This window comes from Oxyura jamaicensis, chromosome Z (genome assembly GCF_011077185.1).
Source record: "Oxyura jamaicensis isolate SHBP4307 breed ruddy duck chromosome Z, BPBGC_Ojam_1.0, whole genome shotgun sequence".
In the NCBI taxonomy this organism is placed as follows: domain Eukaryota; kingdom Metazoa; phylum Chordata; class Aves; order Anseriformes; family Anatidae; genus Oxyura; species Oxyura jamaicensis.
Genome location: NC_048926.1, coordinates 49792869 through 49813264, shown reverse-complemented (window position 1 = coordinate 49813264; position 20396 = coordinate 49792869). Strand labels below are relative to the sequence as shown.

Below are 20396 nucleotides of genomic sequence, written 5' to 3'. Positions count from 1 at the left end.
GGGCTCATTACTGGTTTGCATACGATTTGGTGTACACCAGGACCCCCAAGTCCACTGCGTGAAGAATGGGTAAAGCCCCATGGTGCTTCCAGGCCCCTTGGTGCTCCAAGGTCCCACAATGCTCCAAGGTCTTTTGGTGCTCAAATGCCCTGTACTCTTGCAGGTGAACTGATGGAAGTTTTCCCTACTCTTTCTTGTTCTGCTGTTCTTTGGGAAACATTTTCACTGACATAAAAAATTTAATTTATTTTTCAGATGACTACTTTGGGCAACCTGACACCCTCAAGCACTGTGTTTTTTTGTTGCGATATGCAAGAGAGATTCAGGCCTGCCATCAAATACTTTGGTGATATCATCAGTGTAGGTCAGCGGCTGGTACGTTCATTCATTACTTTTTCATTGTATTACATTTTGATCACAAATGTAAATTATTATATACATCTAGCTTGCTGGTTATTCAGTTTCAAATAATAACAATGTTTTTGCTATTTCCATTTTTTAATAATTTATTTTTGTACACTTTCCTCCCCATTCATCTTACAGCTCCAAGGTGCACGGCTCTTAGGAATTCCAGTCATTGTAACTGAACAGTATCCCAAAGGTCTTGGCAGTACTGTACAAGAAATTGATTTAACAGGAGCAAAACTTGTGCTTCCTAAAACAAAATTTTCAATGGTATTGCCAGAAGTTGAAGCAGCATTATCAGAGATTCCTGGAGTCCGCAGTGTTGTCCTGTTTGGAGTAGAAGTATGTGCCTTGCCGTTCTTTAAGTTTTATTGATATTATCTGTTGGCCAACAAATTGTCATTGCTTTCTGTAATTAAAAAAGGTCAGTTCATATTTCTTAGAACTTATAGTTCAGGGTATCTTCTACAGGTTAAATTATTTGTATGCTCTTTTTCTTTGATACTATCTCATAAAATTTGAAATTAGTTATTTTTAAGCTACAGTCTCTTGTCTCAAACTTTGTTGGCATTTTAAAACCTACGTTGAGTTCCCTATTATTGTAATGCTTAGAAAAGTACGTTTGAACCCTGATTAATTATGTACTTTAACTTGGCATTGTGCTACTCATGTTTTGCAGTAATGATTTATTATTTTTTTTTTTTGGCCTTCATTTTCTCCTCTGTAGACTCATGTCTGCATCCAGCAAACAGCATTGGAATTAATTGGCAGAGGTCTGGAAGTTCATATTGTAGCTGATGCCACCTCATCAAGAAGTATGATGGACAGAATGTTTGCTCTTGAGGTAATGTTTCCTAATTAAGGTTTTCTACCCCTTGGTTCTGTAGGTTAATTTTTGCATTTGGTAACAAGGAATTTCTCAGGACAGTAACCATTGGACAAATGCAGACTTAAGAAGAGGAGAATGCTCAAAGAGCAGATTTTCAAAATACCTTCCACAGTACAGAAGGAATAGCTTTTTATTTTTCCTCCCTAAGTCATGATTTAATATGTAGAACCCAGTTTAGGACATTAGGATTAAAAAAGTGATTGGTTTGTTCAGACTAAGTTACCCTATCTAACCATTAGCATTTTTTGATATTTTGTTAAGGAGTGTTATGTCTACAGCAGAGTAAAAGTACTACATAGCTTTTTTTTTTTTTTTTTTTTTTCCAACAGTATTTGTTCTGATGTTGAAATTCTCTGAAATGAAATGTGATATAGCAAGTTGAAAAGTCATTCTTGTCTGTCCCTCCCTCTGTTCTTCCTCATCAGTGCAAATTAAAGCTTAATCTTGAGACTCTGTAATTATAGTAGACTTCTTTTTCTTTCTTTTTTTTTTTTAAGAGCTTAGTCAGACATTTATGATAACATTTAGTACCTTAGCATTTATCTTGAGAAAGTGGAGATAAATGTAACACAGAAATTTCAAAGCAGGTATAACTATGTGGTAGCAAGTTCATGCAAATGATACTTCGGTGCTGTACTCTAACTTGCCTACAGGCATCATTTTTGTGAGTCAAAAACTGATATATACATTAAGCATTGCAATTTTTGCCTAGGACCTTATAGTTATTTGGAAGTTGAAGCTAGTAATAACTGTAGCATTTTATACCTTTTTTCATAGAGGTGAAGAAATTTTAATTTCCCCATTTTCATGAATAGGAAAATTAGGATCTAGAGAGAAATCACTAGCCTACAGCAGTTGCTGAAATCCATGACTTGTATGAAGTGGAAGCTTAATGTCTGTGAAGTACTGCATTGTGACACACACAATGTGAGATTTACTGAAATTGTGGACTTCTTAAGTCAGTGTGGTGTGTAGTAGTGGCCATAGACAAAATAAACAAAACCAAACTTGGAACTTATTTGCCTTGTTTTGTATGTCTTTGTACATTTGATTATCACTTAAACTGTGTCTGCAAGCATTGAAATTGGTTCAGTGCAACAGAGGTTGAGGTAATGAATAGATAGCTTTGTTTTTCTTTCCAGTAAAAAATGTAGTGATCAGTATGGTTACTTGCAAAAATTGATCAGTTATAGGTAACTTTGTACTATGTATTTTCAAAATTTTCTGACGAAGTACAAAGAAAATGTTTTGCTGTGGTCCACGAAGCAGTCAGTGCTAAAATATGATTCATGGGCTGTTTTCTGTCTTGCTGTGAGGAGCCATCAAGTTGCATAGTGATAACTCCTCCTCCTTCTCTATGGCTGCCCCTGCCAACTGTGTCTTCTTTTTGTGCCGTAGAACCTCTGTTAAAAATGGCACTGAGGGCTGTGGGCTAGAAAAGGCATGACTGGGCACATCAGGGAATGGGAGACCAGGAGAAACAGTCACATGGTGGGAGTGGTAATGATCCTGATTGACCATGGCAATGTGTTTCTTAAGAAAGTTGGTAAAATACCAAAGCTGGATAATCCTGCTTTAGTCTCAACATACAGCTGACAGTTCCTGGTCACAGTCTCTTAGTTGGTGACCCTTACATTATCTTTCATGAGAACTTGCTCTATACCTGGTAGGTCGAGGTAAGGTTCATTGATCCAGGTTCTTTGGATCCTTCTTCCTTTCTGTGAAGATGAGGGTAACATTTGCCTTTTCCCAGTAACAGAGCCCTCCTCTGTTCACAGTGACCTTTCACAGATGGTAAAGAATGATCTTGCCATGATTCCGAGTAACTTCTTCAGCAACCTCAAACAAATCCTGTTTTGTCTCACATATCCCTTTACTTCCTCACATTTCCCCTCCCGTATCATGTGTTTTGATGGTACTGGTGAAGAATATATAAATATTTGAACAGATAAATTAGGAAATGCAGTTGGAATTAACTGATAGCCAAAGCTTCATGTCTGCCTGAACACCACTAAATAGTTTTTCTCTCTGCTTCTGTTGTGTGCTTAAGAATGTGAGCAGGCAAAACCTTGCAATCAAGAAGTTCAAATTTTCCATTACTAAAATAATCCAACCCATCTGGTAAAGGTTGTGGCTGTTCTTGATCTCTGCCCTATCTGCAGAAGAGGCCTTGTGTCCCTTTTAATCTTAGATTGAGCCAGTTCAATCTGTTCCTGATGAATTTTACTCTTCTTCATCTATTCAAATGTCTTCTTGTGGTGTAGACACAGTGCATGCTAGTTTCTTTCCTTTGTCTGGAGGGCAATCTTCTATGAAAGCATTTCCTTTCCTTGAATAAATATATGTACACTTTACTGGTCCCCTAAATTAATAATTTTTCCTTGTCAAGTGCTGTGCAATTGAAGAACTAAACAGCAGTGACCTGCTGTGCCCTAGAAAGTCTGGAGCATCTCTTTCCTTTAGTAATTACAGTAGAAACCAGACTGAAAATATACTTATTTATGTATTTCCTGCCTCTTTCCTCCCCTTGGTAAATTCAGAATCTTGTAGATGCACTAGATTTGGTGGATCATACAGCTAGGCAGAGGATGATGGAAGGAAAGACAGATACGTTAAGAGTTTTACTACCAAAACATCTGTTCTATTGCTGTGAAGCATGGAGGTGGAGGGGTGGGGTGGTAGGAGCAGCCCTTACTTAAGGATAACTCTGCTATATAGATAGGCAGCAACCACAGTCTTAAAAGTGTAAAAACTGCAGTATGTCACATGGTTTGGACTACTCAAAGACTTGCTTTGTTAGTAGCACACTTAAAACATCTAGCAGACCTCTCTCAGTTTTGCTTTTCATGCAGCTTTTCTTTTTATTCTGTATTCTTTCACAACTAGCCTGGGAGTTATTTAGGCTATAATGAGAAGTCAGTTAAAAGCAACCACTGTTTTACTAGGATGATAAATAAGTTCTGTAGAAGAGCTTTTCTCTCTGTCTCCTGGGGTTATTAGTATGACTGTGCTGTGTAGTCCAAAGGCTAAAATGCTAGTACATAACAAGCCCTGAAAAAGAAATTGTTACAATTATGTTTCTTGCTTAACCCCTTTTCCTCCGATTTAGCTATATTCTTTTTCCCAAGGCCTTTAAAATCTTCATGAAAGTGAAGAAAGCTATCCTCAGCAGCATATAGGGGAAAACGGGTGTTGATAGAAGAGGGGGTGGGTCTTCTATTTAATTAATCTGACTTGGGGAAAAAAATCTAGTCCAACTACGAAGCCATATTTGTAACCCAGGGCAGCCTTTTTCCTAAATAAAGTCTAACAAGTCACTTTCCGTCCTAGTTTTAGAAATGGCATTGTTAAGAAGTTCTGCAATTGAATTGGCAATGTCTTGTTAATAGGAGCTGTTTTTAAAAACACCATCCATCTTTTTTACAGTGTGTGCTCATTCACACTTCAAAGCATCTCACATTTGTCTCTCTCTGCTCTTTTCTATTTCAGCGTCTTGCTCGTACTGGAATTATAGTTACTACTAGTGAAGCTATTTTGCTGCAGCTGGTAGCTGATAAAGAACATCCAAAATTCAAAGAAATCCAAAATCTCATTAAGGCGAGTGCCCCTGAGTCAGGACTCCTTTCCAAAGTTTAAAGAGGATGTGGAGGAAGCAAATGTCATTGTCATCTTTAAATATTATGGAAAGCTGTAAGTGCACATGTACACCTTCTTTCACACTAAGTTTGGCAGCAGTGTAAAATGAAAAATTGACATCCTTGTGCTTGCCTTAGCAAAAATTGTCTGGTTATATTTCTGGGTGCCAGTATGTTCTGTTTAGTCACAGCTGTCAGAGGCTTTGGGTATCATAGGACCCTTTTGTTGTCAGATTTCAATATTTATTAAAAGCAAACAAGCAAACACAAATTAACAGAGGTGCCTGCTAGCCTATCCTATATACTGATTGTAACAGCTCAAAAAAGTGCATATTTATGTGAAACTTCTTGATTGTGCACTTTGTAGAAATATTCTGTGATCGTCTGTTTTACTTTTTTATTAATAGAAGATAAATACATGCTGGATAAATGTAATGTGGTATGCTTTAATGTTCTACCTTAATCAAGTATTTTAATAGTACTTAAATTAAAAAGGACTAAGTTACCTGGAATACCTGTGTGCATTTGTTCTTTAGGGTACAATTTAAATGCTTTACTTAGTAGACAAGATGCATAGATCAAGCAGCTGCTGATGTTTGATTGCTTTCAATAGCTGAAGCTTGCATCATAGTTTTCAATGATTCTGAAACTGACTGCCCAAACCTGTACCTCATTTAAGTAGACACATACAGAAATATGTCATTTAGTGAGATCTTTATAAACAACTGGTTTAAATCATTCAGAACTAACAGATTACCAAAACTTTAAGTAATTTGGCAATGTCAATAATTTAAAGAACAAAAACTTTTCAGCTCTGACTGCTGAATCTACTACTGTACTTAGAGTTTTTTTTTATTATTATTTTTTTAACCGCATTTTGGTTACATTTAGTAATTCCATTGGATTTACTCATTTGGCCAAGCAAGCTTTGAAACAAACCTCAGCTTCTCTAGGTTTGTGCTTATTTTTGTAGGCTGTAGTTGGGTGGAGTTTGAATGAAACCTGGCCTAAAAGCATAATGCAGAAAAATTGCATCTGTAACTTATTGATATATATATTTTTTATCTTAAACCAAACTTTTAACACACAGTTGTTCATAAAGGCACTTCCTTCATGTTCCAATAGTTTAAACAATGTTATATAAAGTTTACAGTATAAGTGAGACATTTATTTTTTTAAAAGAATACTAGAAGATGTCATACTGAACATTTATCTTTTTGGTAGAAAACTAATTACAGTACATGTATGTTTTTAAATTGCTTATTAGTCCCACAAGATGGCTCTAAAAGAATTGTTAAAGAGTTACAACCTTTATATGTTCAAAACAAATAAAATGTTAACATTTGCTGTCTCTCTTATGTTTGTGATATTTATTGAAGAGCAAATCGGGAAAGCTTTGTTTGCCATAGACCTTATTCTATTTTGTGCAGCTGTGGAATTTCTATAGATGTCATGGGAATTTTGTGTAAAGATCAAGGACGGATAATGTCTAATAATTCATGCTTTCTGTGTCATATTACAGTGTTATTCAGTGCTCCAAAATTTGAGGAATGAACATCATGCTTCAGGTCAGAGGCAGGGGAGGGGAGTTAAGTTGAAGAACCATTGTCCTATATCACTGACCTACTTTTCAAATTCTTTTCTAGTATATTAATGACGTTGCCTAGCAGTGTAAAGTCCACTTACATAAATCAGCAGCTGTGCACAAAAATACTATAAATTTCTTAGGAAATACGGTTTTACTGTGTTTTTTACTGTTATGTGTTGATCATATGTAGTCAGTAATAGAAGGAATAGTGACAAATTTATAAAGTATCTTTTTAGAACATTATTAGTTTTGTCGATGCTGGCATACATACTTCTTTTCAAAAGGTCACTATATTTGTTTCTAAAAAATTACCATTGTTATGCAAACATAAATTGGAGGCCAGATGTCACAAGTTCCTTTGCACACTGTCCTTTCCTTGTAAAGGCTTTTTCCACAAGAGGAATTAGTTTGAATCTTTAAATTTATATTCTCTGTGATGATTTTGATATTACTATTTTTTTTTTTTTTTGTATTTGCATAGCCTTCTGTGGCAAACTATATTTTTTTCAATGTCCTCAATTTGTGTTTTTTCCGTAAACTTAAAAAAGCATCGCAGGAATACCTAGTGTTTTGACATAAAATTAAACTCTTGGATAGAATTTAAAGTGGATCATCAAATAAGATTTTAAGATCATTTGTTTAAAAAGAAGAAGAGAAAAAGAAGATAAAGAGTGTTGCCATATTTCTTTTTCTACACTAAGTTTGTTCAACAGAGGGTATTTACTTCTTCATGCTCTTACTCAACTGTACTTTTTGTTCTCTGACAAGTGCAAGATCTCATGCCATAAAACACCAAAACTGAGCTGTGTCAGAAGTCCTGACTTTAACAGTGCTTCTGGTGTACATCATCTCTGAAGATTAACAGTGACCTTTTGCTGTGAATTCTGGAAGCAAATGGCATTTGATTTATGTTGACATGAAAACCTAGAAAATGAATGTTAAACTGATTATATTTTCTACCCTTCTCAACACAATACCTTCATGATTTCTTCTCTTTATATATAAAAGGGTGAGTTGGTTTGTTCATTGTAGTAATATCCTTAAATGAGCTGTACTGTTCACAAAATGATAGTTGTGTTACCTAGTGTAAGTACTGTTTTGCCCTGGAAGGATGAACTAAGTTAATAAAAGAACCACGAGAATTGCTTAGGGGGTACTCTGATGTGATTTTGAAGAAGTGCTTCCTCATTATCTAAGTGCCTAGCTATCCTTTATTTAAGTCCTTTCCCTCTCTTATAAATAAGCAGCACAGATGTTACCTGCTGTAGATTGCTTCACCATAATTTCTGTTTCCTTGGGGAAGCAGAAATGTAATCCTTTATGGAGAAGACTGGTTTATTTTCCTCATTAAGTGGTCTGCATCTGTGTGAAGCTCCTGATATGTTGTTAGCCTCACTTGAATAAGTGCTGTATATGTTCTATACAAAATATAATAATCTGAGTTTGTGTGGTAGTTTTGTCTACTTAATCCTTATAAAGATGAGAGATTTGTTTGTTGGCTTGGTTGTTTTATATGTGTGTGTGTGTTTTCTTTTAGGGACAGGTATGGTTTTGGCTTTAAAAATATGATAGAACTATGATCCTGTTTATTCACAGAACAGTGTTCCTTATTTTTTTTCCATCTATGAAATAACTTTGCATGAATAAACAAGTAAGGTCAGCAGCACCCTTTGTAAGACCCTAAAATGGAGAATGAATAAAAAATCAGCTGTCACTAGCCAATCTTTGTTATTGTGATCATCACAATTGGCTGGAGAAATGATGTTACAGGTCTGCTCCACCCTCATTTCTGCACTTGTCTGACAATAGCTTTCAGGTAAATCTGCACTTAAGTAAATCATGCTGCTTATTAATCAATAAGCAAATGTTCCCTATCAGACATTAGGGTTCCTTCCCCCACCCCAGTATTTACTACATTACCTAAACAGTGGCATTAATTTTTCAGGAGGCAAGATCATTTCCTTTTTTGAAAAGTGCACTTTAGAAGCTTAATAGATTTTTTTCCAAGATCTTTATCAAACGATAACACTTCTACTGCTACAGATTTATTCTCTTACGTAAGAGATGAATGTCTGATGCTTTCTTGCTTTAAAAGTCTTGGTTCAGTTAAAGAATGGCAAATGCTAATAGGAAAAAAGCTTTTACTTGGATGGTGCTGACTACTACTGTTATATATTTCATTTATGAATATCACTCTTTAGAGTATCTTCTACCATATTAAGTACTATCACAATGACAGCATATGTCACTGATTTGTAGAATCTGTTTCTTCCTTTGGATAAATTGGGGATAAACTATACTAGATGGGTATAACAGATGTTCTTTTGATAGGTTCGAAACACCTGTTCTGCAAAAGAGCTATAGCAGGAAATCCTTGGAAATAAATAAAAAAATAAATAAATAAAATGATTGTCCAGAGCTGTTTTCTTTCTTTCTTTTCTTTCTTTCTTCTTCTTTTTTTCTTTAATGGTCTGTGAAATGGAGTACTGTCATGAAACTGATGTTAGACCCTTTTGTAATCTCAAGTGCTTCTGGTACAAGTGAAAATATGCTGTTGCTGCTTCTTTTAGGACAGAACTATATGTAAAGACAAAGGTAGCAGGTGGGATCTGCTTTTTTATTACTCATTAGAATTGCATAACTTAGTTTCTTGTAGATGTATGAAGTATGCAAATGATGTTTGCAAAGTACTGCCATGAATAGAGGTAATTTAGTAAATATTAGCATGCTTAGGTCAGCTTAATAGACTTGCCAAAACTGCCAGGGTTGTCAGCTCTCCTGCCACTGACAGCATTAGGCTTTGCTTTAATGAAACCTTTTTATCTGCTCAAGAGAGAAGACAGAGCAAACAAATTAAGAGAACTGTTAATAGAGAATAGATGGTGAAGTGCAATGGCAAAATGTGGAAAAAAAAAAAGCTCTTTTGTTGTATTTGTAACTGCCTTCTTTTTTTCATGGTGATAGTGGGAAACTGGAACAGTTAATAACATGGAATTATACAACTGAAGTTTCCAAAACCAGTAGGTCATAATACCCTATCTTCATTACCTTGTAGCTGTCTGTAAAAGAGACTGTCCTGACCTTTCTGCCTCTGAGTATCATAAAATTTGCTGACTACAACTAGAAGGGTAGTTATTTTGCCATCAAACTCAAAAAGAAAGAGCAGATGTTGGAGCAGAGACTGAAGATCATCATATACTCAGTCAGCACTGACATCCTAAGGCAAGTGTAAACTATTACCTGCTAGAGAGTTTAACTATTAGTAAACTATTGCCTGCTAAAGAGTTTATTAAAATTAAGTGTAATGCTACAATAATTTTGAAGTTCTGTTGTCTACCTGCATGTATTATTAGTGTCCCTGCAGAGCACGGTAGACCATCTGATGATCAGAGGGCTGGAACGCCTCTCCTGTGAAGAAAGGCTGAGAGAGCTGGAGATGTTCAGCCTGGAGAAGAGAAGGCTCTGGGGAGACCTCATTGTAACCTTTTAGTACTTAAAAGGGTCTTATAAAAAATGGAGAAGGACTCTTTACTAGGGTAGGTAATGATAGGACAAGGGGTATTGGTCTTAAACTAAAAGAGGATAGATTTAGACCAGGCATTAGGGGGAAATTGTTCACTGTAAGGGTATTGAGACACTGGAACAGGTTGCCAAGAGAAGTTGTGGATGCCCCATCCCTGAAGGTGTTCAGGGCCAGGCTGGATGGGGCCTTGGCCAACCTGATCTAGTGGGTGGCATCCCTTTAAGGTCCCTTCCAACCTGAGCTATTCTAAGATTCTGTGATTCCGTGATTCTATGATTCTATGATCTGGTCTTTAGATTTTGATCCAGAGCCTAAAAATTCCATTGGGTATCTTACTGATGTCAGTGGAGTTTGAATCAGTGTTACACACAGGGAAGACTCAATCTGGATTTCTTTCCAGGTCATAAAGTAGGAACACATTGCTGATTGGAAGTATCAGGAAATAAACTGTCAGACTGTTCACCAGTGTGCTTAGCTAACTTAGTGTATCAGTATTTCCAGTTCACGTCCCTGGCTAACCTAAAAACCCCAGACTTAATTTCAGTATTTTCAGACATTTTGAGTGAGGTGTGGTGCGGGGGGGGGGGGGGGAAGTTGGAGGAGGAGGTGTTACCTGCTACCCACTTTCAGGCTACTTCAAGGCCCTTACTAGGAAAAGAAAAATAGCTGAAAATTGGGTGAACAAAAGCACTTGCACAGTTCTATTACTGATTAGTAGCCATATTTGACTAATAAATATGATGAAAATTAGTAGTTTCACTGAAATTGCTAAATCACTAGAAGCGACAGATAACATGAGATGTGTTACTCATAATTTTGTAAAACCCTACTAATCAGGATTAGTAACCTACTAAACTCGATTGTTAAGTTGCTGTGTAGTTTCCATATACTAAAAAGAACACATGGTTGTGAAGATTGCAACCCTTATTTCTGCAATTTCTTGTGCAAGGATTAATATATTAAAATTGCCAAGGTACAGAAGTAGTTGCATGGGCAAAATCTCACTTCAGTGAATTACATGGGAGTTTTACTGTTGAACTCAGTGTGCCAGGCTATCAGTCCCTGTTACAGACTGAAAGAGCATGGCTGACTGAGGTCTGACTTAGCTGCTGTGGTCCTACAACCAACAACAGACTGGATATGACATGGAATAAGTTTTAAGCTTTCAAACAGTTAAAAGGAATTCACTGTCCTGCCATGTCTTACAGGTAGCATTTTTTATTGCTAAAATAAGTGGGATATTCTTCTGGGTATATCTTTAAAGTTAAGGATTTTCCTTTTCATCTTTTTTTTTTTTTTTTTTTTTTTTTTTTTAATCCCTTCTCTCTCAGACAATCTCTTTCCCTCTCCAGAATTAAGAAGTAGATGAGTTTTACTTAATGCATGTCAGGAATGGAAGGACAATCTGATCTAATCTGCGTCACGGTCAGATACAGGCCATGAATCCGGTACACTGCTGTTACCACTGAAGTCTATATACAGTGTAAATCTGCTCCACCACAGTGAGTTACTCAGTGCTGTTCCTGGATGGCCATGACAGGAGGTGACAAGAAGTAGCAGTGCCAGGACCATTTGAAAGCCTGGAGCAGGCTTTGCTAGCTCCAGAAGACAATGCAAAGTCTCAGTCATTTTGGAATGCAGAGCATCACTCAATCTAGGGAAACACTGTAAGCAGCCTGAGAGTGAAATAGCAGATTTCCTCCTAGGAATCAGAAGCAGTTGAATGTTTAGATGCACCTCTCTCTACTGGGGTGACATTAAAGGGAAGAGAGGCTAAAGTCTGCCAAGGAACGATTCTTCCCTCCTCTGTGGTAAACATATCTCACAATTATGTGGAGGTCAAGGAAAGGGCTGAAACTCAAAAGCTAAGGAAGAGCGGTTGTATTGTTTCAGACAGTTATTTTATTTTAATGAGTACCCAGGAGGATACTCAACCAGTCTGCAGAATGGACTGAGACCAGCAATGCATGACAATTCAGTCCTACACTAGAGACATACTGAAGATTTATCAAGATGCATTCTGTAAAATAAGATAGGGTTATACAATTTTCTTGAAAAGTCATAACTTACAGGGATCATGATGTATTCTAATAAAGGCTTGTCCTTAATTGTAAATCCAGGAAACATGATTTCTCCTATGAATTCAGTGTCATCATTTCTTTCAGAATGGCATTTTTTTTTTTTTTTTTTTAATTTCTGAAAATGATGTTCCTATTACTATTAATTTAAAAAAAAATGTTTAACATATAGCAGGTTTACACAGTGGATTTTCTGGTCAGGATAGCTAATGTGTTTTAGAAAACCTACGTTTCATATTTTGCATGTGGTTTCTGTCTTTGAAAGAAGAATGGCAGTAGCTGTGTTCCACATTACTCACAAAGAAAAGCTATACATTCCCAGAGGAAAGCTTGCTAACAGAAATTGAAGTGATGTGCTAAAGTAATTTCCTCTGTGAAAAACCTTTATGCAAAGAGTAATGTCAGAAAACATTTCTTGAAATGCATTGTATTAGAAGCAGCTCAGGGTGTGTAAAAACAACTGCACAGATATGTGCTGTAGCAATAAATTAAGTGAAAAATGATTTAAATTACCCTTTTATGGTGACAATTTTTTCTCTAAGCCAGGCAAGCTGAAGAAGACAATCTATGCTTCCATTGCCAAGCATCAATAATTTCCATAATTTAGGAAATAATTCCTGCATTGTTTATAATGTATGCTCAAACAACTAGTTAGATAGTATTATTTAACATCACCAATCTTAAAGAAAAAAATTGAATTTTCTCAGCATGTGCCTAGAGTGCACTTTTATGCTAACCTAGTGAGTCACAAAGGCCACCTGGGACTTAAGACAGAACGATGGCCCAATCCCTTCTTGCTTGAACCTGGGCTTTAGTTCTCACTTCTCTACACCAGAGGGAGGGAGATGCAGGCTCTCGCAGTACATGTGATGTACTTCTTCACTGCGTTTCAGGAGGGCCCACATGGACACTGCACATCTGTGCCACGGAGCACTGAGGCAGCTCTAGATGAGCTGATGGCACAGAAGCATGCCCATTACAGAGGCCGCACAAAGCAGACTAAGCTACATGGACTGAGCAGCTTCTGAAATGACACTGCTCCTACCCTCCTTGAGATCACACTGCAGGACCCAACTGAATTACATGCCTATAGAAAAAGACGGGAGTTGAATTTTTTCCTCTTCTTGTTCTAGAAGTTCTTGTGTTTTCTGTTCTCCCTAGCTAATATCTAGGGGATGCCTGCTAAATGCGTTGATTACATCTTGACATTATACATTTGAAACAGTATGTTTGGTTTCCAAATAAGATCTGATGGTAAAATGGAATTTTATGGGCCAAGAGGAGCGTAGAACTGGATTTTTTCATGTTGTGCTGATTTAAGGTGCTCCTTCAAAACTTCTGTGATACACCTCAAGGAAATCTATATAATTTGTGATCACATGGAACAAGTATTCACAGTGAAACTGTGGTAGCCAAAACTTATATATTGGCATGGTGATTGTAAGCATTTCTGGTATTATATACTTCTTTAATTCACATTTTAAATCTTAAATGGAATTTTGCCATTGAATCTAGGAAATTCAGAATATGCAAGTATAGCTCAAATGTCGTAGGATATGGCAATATAGGATTTAAATCCAAGTACAGGTAGTTCTTACAGGAATTAGCAATATAGAGTGCTGTATACTTATTTGACTAACTTGTCCAGAGAAAGAGACTGATGTGGAGCCTATGTGAGGAAAAAGGTGTGACTTTGCAGTGACACTAATGCAAAATAAAGGTTGTTAATGAAACTTCACTCTAATATTGTTTGATATGTGATGTAGCTCCCGGACCCCATAAATACTTTCATTGCATATGAATGTGTAAAGACAGCAATATGAGATGACTCTTTTCTGGAATGAAATCACAGAAAAAAAAATTAAAAAGTGCATACAAAAGTAGTTTGAAAACAAAATGCGAATGTCCATAGAAACTAATTCCTCTATCAGGAGTTTTGCAGACATTTAGGTAAGTATTAGCACTGTATTGCTTTACCACACACCACAAGTTATTTCTGAATACCAGTGGAATACATACAATGACAGACAATTAGTGTAGTATTTTCAAATGCAACTGGAGTCCAATTACGTACAAGAACTTATTGAAAACCTCCTGCTTACAGATGAGAAAAGTCACCTAATTTAGAAGCTTTAAAAAATTCAGTCATAGGGGATTTCAAACTGTTCGATTTTCAGCTGAATCTGTCTAAGTCATCAATTTATCTATTACCAGCACATGCACACAGGTGATTTTTTTTTTCCATATATAATCTTTGGCCTTTCACAACTGTATGTCTATATTATTAAAGTAGCCTTATTTTCATATCACGTTTTGTTCCACGATTATCAGACAATTAAGATGTCTGCATGTTGGCCACTTACCTCCTGTTGAAGCTGCTGGAGATAGTTGGGCTGGTACTTAGTTTCTCTGCAGGTTATGATCCCTGTTTATTTAGGTTAATGATCTGATAAACTCACAAGTAATCCCGTTGTTACAAAGAAAATAACAATTTCATCGGGTGTAATAGCTTCACCATATGTTCCAAAGAGCAAACTAAGATACGCTCTACTACTACTGCAGCTGCACCTCTCTTATCACAGACTTAGAAGATCTTCCACTGTTTCCAAAGCTTTTTGCTTTTTTTTTTTTTTTTTTTCTTTCTTTTCTTTTTTTTTTCCTAGGGAGAGTAAATAGTCTTATGTGCCTGAAAATATGCAGGATAAAGAGAAGTAAGCACATTCTCACCAGTATCTAAAATAATAATTAATGCTTGATTATTATTATTAGAACAAAAAGCATTTTTTCCTTAACATATCAGTTGTACTCTTTTCACTGATGCATGCAGCCTTGCAAAGAATTGATTATACTTTGTCTTTTCAATACCTAATAGAGTAAACTCTTCTGTACAGAATACTACCTGTGGTGTAAGATAGAAAGATCATGTCTGCATTTGATCCCATCCTCCAAAAAAAAAAATGACAGCATCTGAGGATCAGAGTGATGAGTACACAGGAAGTTGGTTACCAGGCATTATCTATGTCTTGTCTGCAGCAGTGTAATGAAGTCTGGCTAGGTTTAACTGCATAAAGATGGAGAGCTCAGGCAGGCAGCCACAGCTAAGCGGCAGCCTAGAAAGTGGTTCCTTACTGCTTCTCAGTTGTTAGCTGTTGTTTTCAAGCTGAGAGACTGGTGCCTCACCGTATGTTATTGCAATAAAAGTTTAGGAGTCTCAGGCATAGCCCAAATATGCAATGTGAACATAATTTTCAAATGGTTAGCTTAAACTAGTGGAATATTAGTGCTCTATATCAGCACTGGGAGATAAATACTAGGCAAGGAAAACAAAACAAACAGACAAACAAATAAATAAATAAACCCACAACTACCAGAGTTTAAGAGTTGTAATCACAATATCAAGGTAGATCAGTCACGAGTAGCTTCAGGCTTAAAATTAAAGACAATTGCAAAGCATCATATGAATGGGTTTCTGAAATATTCCTGAAGTGGAAATCATGGCAGAGAACACAAATAAGTTTCACATGGAATCTGCATGCAAAACCTGCACATCAATTCCTGCTAATAAACAGGATTATAAGATATTGTCGTTTCCAACAGCAAGGAGTTGGTGAAAATGTAAATGGTGAGCCAAACTGAGTATTTGTCACTTCATGTTGACGAGCACTTTGTGCAAGAACAGAGCAGCAGCCGGCAGCACTCCCCATACTTGCAATGAGATCGTTGGTGGGTCAAGACCTAAGCAGAGCCGTTTCAAACAAAACTGACAAAAAAGCAAGAAAGAAAGGAAAAAAAAAGTTTGGGAGCTGAACACATGTCCCCATATAGCAGATGCCGCCAGCCACCATGCCCTCTGCTCCTCCTCAGGCTGGCCTTAGGCAGGCCACTGGACCCCAGCTGGCCAGGGGGCAGCTGGGGCAAGCTGGGGTCCCCTCAGGCCACAGGCTCTGCAAGCTGCTTTGTGGTCAAGGCCAGCTTTGCCACACGACATAATGAAACCAGTTCTGTAACTAGGCTTTTCAACCTGCCATGGAAAAAAAAAAAAAAAAAGGAAGCAAGTAATAAACAGGGAATTTGGTGAGAAATTGTTTTTCTTGTATCAAGCAACTCACATGGGTATGGACACCAGTGAGGCAGTGCTGGCGAATGACAGCTTGCCTTGTGACCTCTCACCTTTGCTGAAGAGCAAGCGGTCATGGTGAAAGCAGGAGGCAATGCTCCCATTTCCCCAGTGTGGTTAGCTCCAGGAAGTCTACTGTAGTTCCCCCTTTACGGATTATTAATGACTAAGGCTCTTGCCATCACTTGCTATTATCTGAGAAGAAGAACATGGAAGTTAATTACTATACAACCTGGGGAAATGTTATCTGCATAACAACAAATTTTAAACTGGAAAAACTGGATTAAGCAGAGAAGTTTAACAAAAACAAGCATATTTTTAAAATACAAAGGCATTTGACAAATTCAGTCATATTTCTACCTGTATGCCCCTACAAACAGAAACCAATTCTGTTCCATCCAATTTTTCCTTAATTTTATAAGCAGCTGATGTAAAAAGCAGAAGAAAAATTTTGCCTATATGCTTTATTGCTTTGCAATGAAGACTTTTAATTAATATTTAAATTATGATCTTTAAATAATGTTAAACAGTGTCATCTTTGAAAGTAAAGCTTTAGTTCAACAAAAATAATAATGAGCTATATTGAAATATATTATTTGCCACAAATTACAGTGATGGTGAAGTTTAGTATTATTATTATTATTTTTATAGAGTTATGTGTCTGTGATTTATTCATATGTAAATAGAAATGTCTTAGATATAAACATAAAATCAAGGTATCATGTTTTGAAACCTTAGCTAAAATGTTGATTTGCAGCACAGTATGTCTTCAGACATATTAAAGCAAGTCATTCAAACCTTTTTTTTTTTTTGCTTTTCAGTCTTTTTTTTATAACTGAATTGGGCTCTTAATTATTCCAAATGTATGTCTACTCTTGAACACTTCCAGTAAGTACTAGAGTTTCTTCAGGAAATCTCATGAAAAGTGTAGTTTATGACACAGGAAAATGTAAATTCAAAGAGCCCAATTCAGTTCTCAAACTATTTGCTACAGAAGTCCTGAATCAATTACTCTTTAAGATTAAATATAAAACTTGTTATCTATTTTTAACTACCCCCTTACAACACATGCACACATTCATGCACACGCACACACGTGTTAACTGTAGGCTTTTGCTCACATTTCATAACATTTTATTAATTCTAGAACATGTCAGCAACAGAAGCTGGTGTTTCTCCACAGTATGCTGATATAATATAGATTACTCATTTAATTTAGTAGTTTTTGCACAAAGAACTTGATGCTCGTAATCCCTGGTGTAATTTGCTCTTAACTTACATGATTGATGGTCTCATGAGCATAGTTTAGCTTTCAATTACAGCATCCTGAGATTGGTAACAAATATTTCTTAGCAACTTAAATGTATTGCCTTTGGTACCTTTTAAAAATAGACTCAATGTATATTATCATAGAACCATAGAATGGTTTGGGTTGGAAGGGACCTTAAACACCATCTCATTCCAACTCCCCCTGCCATGGGCAGGGACACCTCCCACCAGACCAGGTTGCCCAAAGCCCCATCCAACCTGAATAGGCTGCCCAGGGAAGTGGTTGAGTCACCATCCCCCCTGGAGGTCTTTAAAAGACGTTTAGATGTAGAGCTTAGGGATATGGTTTAGTGGAAGATTTGTTAGCGTTAGGTCGGAGGTTGGACTCGGTGATCTTGGAGGTCTCTTCCAACCTAGACTATTCTGTGATTCTGTGAACCTGGCCTTGAACACTTTTAGGTATGGGGCATCCACAGTGTCTCTGGGCAGTCTGCTTCAGTGCCTCACCACCCTCTGAGTGAAGAATTTCATCCTTATAGCTAATCTATACCTACCCCATTTTATTTTAAAGACTTTACCCATTGTCCTGTCACTACAATCCCTGACAGTCCCTCTTCACCTTTCCTGTAGGCCCACATTAGGTACAGGAAGGCTCTACAAGGTCTCCCTGGAGCCTCCTTTTCTGCAGGCTGAACAACCCCAGCTTCCTTAGTTTGACTACATAGGGGTGGTGCTCTAACCCTCTGATAATCTTTGTGGCCCTCCTCTGGACTTGCTCTAATACATCGATGCCTTTCTTGTGCTGGGGGCCCCAGAGCTGAATGCAGTGCTCCAGGTAGTGTCTCAAAGCAGATGGGGAAAATCACCTCCCTTATCCCACTGGCCACACTGCTTTTGATTATAACAATTTGTGTTTAAATACGTACACATTCTGTTTCTTCCTTCCTGTTCAACTTCACAATGTCTTTGTTCTGCTTTAACATGGCATTACACTGCATTTGTCACTACCACCACAAGCAATCTAGGGAAAATTTACAGCTTGGTGATTTACAGTGCTTCATGTACTGTGCAAACTTGTAGCCTGCAGCCTCCACAGTAATATATCTTTTGTGGTCTTGCAAAAGATGACAGTATTTTCCACTGGCTTTGCAGAGACACAACTGATTGGAAAATGTGACAGCAAGGAAAATGTAAGTCCACATAGCCTCATTTTAACAATAGCTCATTCTGACTCTCTTCACTAGAGAAAATCATAAGGGAGATACTGGTGACTCAGATGTGTACCAGCTGGAAGACATAGATATGCACCAGGCTACATGAGGTCTGCTTTGGGGTTGACTCCGAAGAAAACATGATCTTTTAAGGGCATTGGATAGCAAAAGCAAGCCAAGGAATGCACAGTTGCCCCTATTGCCAGTTTCCAGAGCACACTGCCCTGGTAACTCAGCAGCTAGCTAGAGAGAGTGTGTGAGGAGTTAACACTGAAGAGGTGGCAGTTGTGTTTAATTCACAGTTTAGCAGACTAGTAGCCATGGAGTTACCACTTCATGACATACAGATAAAGTATAGGGACTGTCATGGTCACAGTTTTGTTCCTGTGCTCATTACTTTGTAAACACAGTTGCTGTTGAAAGACTGTTAATTCTCTAGCTAGTCGTCACAACTCACCTATCACATCTTGAATTTAAGGGTTTATTTTTATCAATACATTTGGCAGTGCTCTCAGGGATTTCAGAAACACTGATTAATAGAGAGTCAACAACCCGTGAAGTAATGTTATGTATCCAAATTCAAACAGAGTGGTCATAAACAACAATTTAAGAAACATTCTTTACTTGTAGGGATTGTGTGTGCTGAGTCTGTAACACACTGGGTTTGTCATTAAGATTTAGTGAGCACCTGATGTTCCCTTCATTAAGAAAATCTAGGCTGCCCACATGTCTAAAAAGCAGGTGTTATATGTTTTAAAATATTATAGCAGAAGTTACTTCAGCAAATAGTTGCTGTGATACAGTGAAATCAATATATGTAGTGGACAATCAGAAGGCAATTCCTCACACATTTACTGAAGTAAAAACAAATGTTCAGAACTTCATAATTAACTGCACTTGGACTGTGTTTGTCAAAGGAAGAATGCAGTTGGTTAAAAAAAAGGAACAACACAAGTGCTTTGAAATTTGTCTTGTGTCGGGATAATCCTTTATCTCCATGTAGAGGTTAATCAGTAACCATGCAAATGCTAGTGCAATCATTGTGAAAACAGATACATGCAGTACTTTGGAAAATATTAAATGCTGAAAAGGTGAGGAGATGGAGCAAAGTACAAGACAGTTAAATTGGTCAATGTTTCAGAGTTACATTTTGATTCAGAGGACAAGGCTTTTATAGGGTATACTTAACCCTCAAAGGTAGCACTGGCTTAGACTTAAAAAGCATGCATTTTGCATATGAAAAATGTGTGATTTCTGGATGTTCTCATTTTGAGCTCAGCTCAAGTCTCTTTATAGCTGACCCTTCCAAAAATATCACATTTGGAGCTCTGAGATGTAACTAATGTAAGCTACGATAAACGAATTAGTGGTTTTGATGTAATAGTATGATTCTGATATTCTATGATTAAGGAACTATGGATCCATAATCACACTGTGACTACAAATGCAGAAGGCAAGTCCTTAAATTATGTCCTGTAATATTAGATTTTTTTTTTTCCTAGTCTTGCTTAGATTTGCAGATACAGGACTTGTATTATCTTTGGAGAAATTGATAATTTTATTTATGTATTTATTTATTTATTTTTAAGAGCTCTAAGTATCTATTACCTTGAGCTGGTTAGGTTTTATGTGATTTCTTCTTCTTCTTCTTCTTCTTCTTCTTCTTCTTCTTCTTCTTCTT

The 20396-nt window shown here is 37.0% G+C and overlaps 1 protein-coding gene across 1 annotated transcript in view; it reads left to right on the top strand.

Moving 5' to 3' along the window:
* Positions 1-6733, top strand: part of ISOC1 (isochorismatase domain containing 1) — a 16173-nt gene extending 9440 nt beyond the window's left edge. Inside the window, exons 2-5 of the mRNA XM_035310020.1 lie at positions 256-375; positions 544-747; positions 1133-1249; positions 4784-6733. Coding sequence (XP_035165911.1) covers positions 256-375; positions 544-747; positions 1133-1249; positions 4784-4930 — 588 coding nt within the window. The 3' untranslated portion in view covers positions 4931-6733. The remainder of the gene's footprint in view (positions 1-255; positions 376-543; positions 748-1132; positions 1250-4783) is intronic.
* Positions 6734-20396: the final 13663 nt, after the last annotated feature.